General features: G+C 38.4%; 1 protein-coding gene across 1 annotated transcript; it reads right to left on the reverse strand.

The window, feature by feature from the left end:
• Positions 1 to 984: 984 nt before the first annotated feature.
• LOC118739424 (uncharacterized protein DDB_G0271670-like) lies at positions 985 to 4,775 on the reverse strand. The gene is made up of 3 exons (XM_036470727.1): positions 3,395 to 4,775; positions 2,213 to 2,350; positions 985 to 2,029 (listed from the first exon to the last, which is right to left on the reverse strand). Exons 1-3 carry the CDS (start codon positions 4,671 to 4,673, stop codon positions 1,701 to 1,703), a joined length of 1,746 nt encoding a protein of 581 aa, XP_036326620.1. The 5' UTR covers positions 4,674 to 4,775; the 3' UTR covers positions 985 to 1,700.
• Between the last annotated feature and the right edge of the window lie 6 nt (positions 4,776 to 4,781).

Genomic DNA, 4,781 nt, shown 5'->3' on the forward strand with positions numbered 1-4,781 from the left:
AGTTTTTATTTTATTTTTCTCTTTCACATACCCCTCACATACCCAAAAAATGTAGATACTTATAGCTAGATAATGCTTTGAGCAACAAAAACAAAGAAATTTATATATACACTGAAGTAAGAAGTTTAGTAAAATTAAAAAAAAAAATTACTTTGCATCGACTTATATTAAGTATACGCTGTGGATTTTTTTAGAGTATTACAAAACAGCATGGAAATATATAAAATAGTAATTGTGTTTTGTATACATAAATAACGGCTTATTAACAGAAATTTTGAATTAAAGAGAAACTTGAAAATGAGTAATGAAATATTAAAAGGGAAAATAATTAAATAATCCGAGTGCTCGAAATGTTAAATGTACACACAGCGATAAAATGTCGAAATATTGCAAACAATGATTTTCTAGATAATGTTTTATGTACATAGTAGTATGCGTTTTTTTCGGCTTTTGAAACTAAAAATAACGAATTAATGCAACGTAAATATAGAGGTTTTTGAGGTCATCAAATTAATATACAACAAAATCCAATCAAAAGCGAAAAACGAAAATTCTAAAAAATTGTATCTCAAAGAAAATGCCACGGAAATTGAGCTAAATAAAACTTTTGACGAACGAATTCGATGTCCAGACTGTTAATTGTATTTACGTATGTTATTAAATTTGCGCTGATCATTACAGGCTATTAAATATTCAAAACTAGCAGGTATCAAATGCAACACTGCATGAGTGCGCGAAATAACGATTAGAGACAGCTTAACAGCTATTTTACTAAAAGGTTTACGGCGTAAATTTAAATTTTTTGATGCCTACGTGCGAATATTTGTAAAGTATTGCATATAAACGATTTGACGCTTATAATTTCCTTTTAAAAAAGTGCTAACTATGGTGATCTTACAAGGAAAAATGCTAAATAAAAACCTGCTGCAAAATTATTTCAAATAAGCAGAATATAATTAAAGATTAATATTGATGTTTTAAACAAAAACTTCGCTGATTTGGCACGCTGACAACATCTAAAAGACTCGACGCATATTTGTTTTCAGCATTTACTGTTTTGCGCTTTCTCATTGTAAACTAACATTAATTATTTATATTCACGCTGCAATTAGCTAATATTAATTTATATTATTTATTTACATTTAGCATTTAACTTCATTTTAATAATAAATTTCTTTATGGGCTTTTAAACTAAAAACTTACTCTATATTAACGTCTGTGATATATAAAGCAAGTATGTACTATGTGGGGGTATTGAAAATTCATTTAACGTTGTCGCTGCTGGTTTGTGTTAATATTTAACTCATAAACATCGCGCTCCAACAAATTGCTTATTTCTTTTCGATTCGTTTAGTTATAAATTTTTGTCTAAAATTTTTGGCTATTTTTTCAATTCTACTCTGCCATAAGTACATATACATATGTATGTTACAAGTAAATATTAGTAATCTCAAGTGCAAAAGGACTGGTTTAAGGAAAGATAAAATTTTAAATAATCGCTTTAATATTGCATCTTTTGCTTGCATCTTCTTGCACTGGCGCTGCTGTAGTACTGCAGTTCTTACTTGATTTATTAGCAACCTTACCAACACATTAGATATATTGTGTTATTACCCACAAAATTAGCTGCTACCATATCTTTTTTAACAAGCACATGAAATTTATTCATTCACTTTGCCTACACCATCATCTTGATTCCTTCACGTCGCTGAATCATTGCCACTTCTCGCCGCAACAACTGTGTCCTCATCTCTTGATGGAGTGGCAGCTCTCGCCGCATTGGCAGTTGTTTCTGCCTCATTCGACCACTTATGGTTTGAGCTGGAGGTGGCGGTGGTGCTTGTCGCCCGCTTACTTGTACTTGCGCTACTGCTACTAACACAACCTCGTTCGGGACTTGCATCTCGTGATGATTCCCGCGATGTCGACGACGATGATGATGAGGATGAAGAAGAAATTTCTTCAAGACAATTGTCCAAATTGTCTGTGGACGAGATGCTGTTAGTGCGATTCACATAGAGATCACAATCTGAAATTTGTGAGAGTAAAAGGGGAAAAGTTGATGGTAATTGTGAGGTTATAAAATTATTTTTAAGATCTTGATCATCGACTCCTTAGTTGATTTTCAAAAGGATGAAGAACACATAAACGCGTTTTTCATAGAACTCTAAGTGTTTAAAGCAATGAAAAGGCAACTATCGACGCTACTTACCCTTTTTAAGACTTGCAAACTCACTGGCTGCGCTGCTTAGCGATGATACACCCTTGTTCATGTTTCGCAGTAGCTTCAAACGCTCACACAGCTTTTCTTGTTGCTTTTCAAGTAGTGTAGGCGCGGCGCTGAACTGACCTGAAAAGCAATATAGATATCTTATTGGTAGTTATAAGTTAACTAGCCGGCCACGGATGCGCGAGGCTTCGCCACGCGCTGAATATATGCATATGTATGTACATTTACGTATTTGGAGAAAGAAATCATATGTCATCATGTACTTCGTTTATTATATACATAAAAAAAATCTTGTCTAAATCCGTTCAGTAGCGTGTTTAAAATATCTCGCCTTTCCTTTATACTATGTATAGAAGGTAGTAATTTTAAATAGGTGGCAACCCTACTCAAAAAATTCAAGTTTTTGTTTATGCGAAGGCCATGGGCCATGCACTTTCATTTGGTATCTCATTTTCTTATCCAACGAACGGTAATCTTATAATTTTTAAACGGGTGGCAACCCTATTCAGAAAAATAATACATTACACATCCAGAGGCCATGTCTTTTCATTTGACAGTGACGGTGCAGAACTGACGCCTACGCTTATTAGAATTGAATATAGTAATTTTCTTAACAGGTGGCAACCCTAATAAAATTCTAATTTAAAAAGGCCACTCTCTTATCAATACAGAATATATTAAAGAAAATCTCGTCAAAATCCGTTCAGTAGTTTTCGAGATAACCGCGTACAAAGAATCTCGACTTTCCCTTATACTAAGTACATATATAGATTTCCTCATGATTTTTTTTTTAATAAAATTTTAACAATTCTGTACAGTTCAATTCATTTTTAATTTATGATTATTTTACAGGGTTTCTTGAAAGCTCACTATATTTTATATAGCGCTCGTTTAATAATAAAGAGATGTGACTCAAAATTTACGTTTTCGGAGATTTCATTATGCAATTAATAAGCTTGGCGAGTAGAATATGTTCAGTCTAACAGATAACCACATTTACCAAGTAATGGCGAGTATTTCCATCTATCTTTTTGTATACCAACTGTATGAATTGATAAAACTTTGATTGCGTTTTCCCACAAAATTAAAATTTTGAAATACTTCGTTATATTATTAAACTAGCGATATTTCCTCACACCAAATTTTCATATCCATAACACTCACCTTTCCTGCCATCATCATCGTTATTCAGATTTGTCGATGATGTATCACTCGTATTGCCACAACTGCTGCTGCCGGTGCTACTGTTCAACAGCCCCGTCACATCATCGTATGAAGCACTGTGACGCTTATGGTGCTGCTCTATCTCGGATCCACTGTGATGGCGCTTGCGCTCCGGCGAATTGAGTGTGTATTTATTGAGTGTCAGCGTTGTTGGCGAAGAGGACAATTGCCTGGCCATCTCCTCAGGCGAAGCATTAACAATACTGTTATAAGCTTGCACAAAACTGTTGTTCAAGGAATTTGACATCAAATTGCTGGCGTTGCCTGGTGTTGTTGGTGCACTAACCGTCGTCGCTGGCGTGTCGGGTGTACCACACGTTGTCGCATCCGATGACAACTGCATACGTTTACGATACTCGTTGATAGAAAGTTTGCGCTTCGGCGCAGGTGGTGGTTCAGGCAAATTCAACTGTGGATTAAGACGCGGGTCATGGCTGGCTGTACGTGTTAGCGGCAATTTCATGGGTGTTGGCAATTTACTGACTACCGGAGCCTCAATTGCTATAGCTGCGACGGATGTGTTTTCTACAACAGTATTGCTGTTACTGGACGTGCTGCTATTCGTTGCTTTTCCCACGCTCTGCAGCAAGCTACTTGTGTTGCTTACGCTGCCGCCACTTATATACGCATGTGTCTGCGACACGTAAGCGCCCATTGTTGTGCTATAGCTTTTTACTTTGGTGTCCAAATACTCAGATAGGCTTATGTTTGCTGAGACAATTGTCGGTGCAGCGTTAACTGGTGTGCCAGTGGAGCCGGCCAACGGCGTCGCTGCACTGCTCAGAGTTGACGACACTAAGACGGGAGAAGTATCACGTAATTTACCATAAATACTGTTATACGTCGAGGCAGCGGTATTGTTGACAGCGCTGTTACAAGCCAGCAAACTGGCGGGTCCAGCCTTAGAAGAATGCGCCGCGAGCGGCATAGTGGCAGCGTCAACAACAACCGATGGTAGCGGCGGCGGTAAAGTGGTTACACCAACGCCCGTCGCTGATGACATCGTTGGCAGTGGCGGCGTGTGCGATACCGCAGCTGCCAACTGGCTGAGCGTGGGTTGCATTGGAAGAGTCTTCAGTAGACTATGCGTCGGCTGCTGTGCAGAGCTGGATGGTGGCGGCAACGCCGGCGTTGGCACATAAGTGGCGATCGGTGTACCCATAGAAGGATCGACACTGCTGCAAGGTACCGCGCCGATGCCGCTGAAATAGGCAGCCATGAGCGGCGGTGGCGGTCCGCTAACAACCACATTATTGAAATGAGGTATGGCGACATGCTCGCGCACATACGCGGCTGGCGGCAATGGTGACGCGTGCGTTCCTGGCAA

Source organism: Rhagoletis pomonella, unplaced genomic scaffold (genome assembly GCF_013731165.1).
Source record: "Rhagoletis pomonella isolate Grant_MI unplaced genomic scaffold, Rhpom_1.0 Rhpom_scaffold_00005, whole genome shotgun sequence".
Lineage (NCBI taxonomy): Eukaryota > Metazoa > Arthropoda > Insecta > Diptera > Tephritidae > Rhagoletis > Rhagoletis pomonella.

Coding starts and splice junctions, on each gene's coding strand:
- LOC118739424 (XM_036470727.1), bottom strand. CDS start 4,673: ATGGCTGCCTATTTCAGCGGCATCGGCGCGGTACCTTGCAGCAGTGTC. Junction 2,351..3,394: donor CGATGATGATGGCAGGAAAG/GTGAGTGTTATG, acceptor ATTGCTTTTCAG/GTCAGTTCAGCGCCGCGCCT. Junction 2,030..2,212: donor GTTTGCAAGTCTTAAAAAGG/GTAAGTAGCGTC, acceptor CACAAATTTCAG/ATTGTGATCTCTATGTGAAT.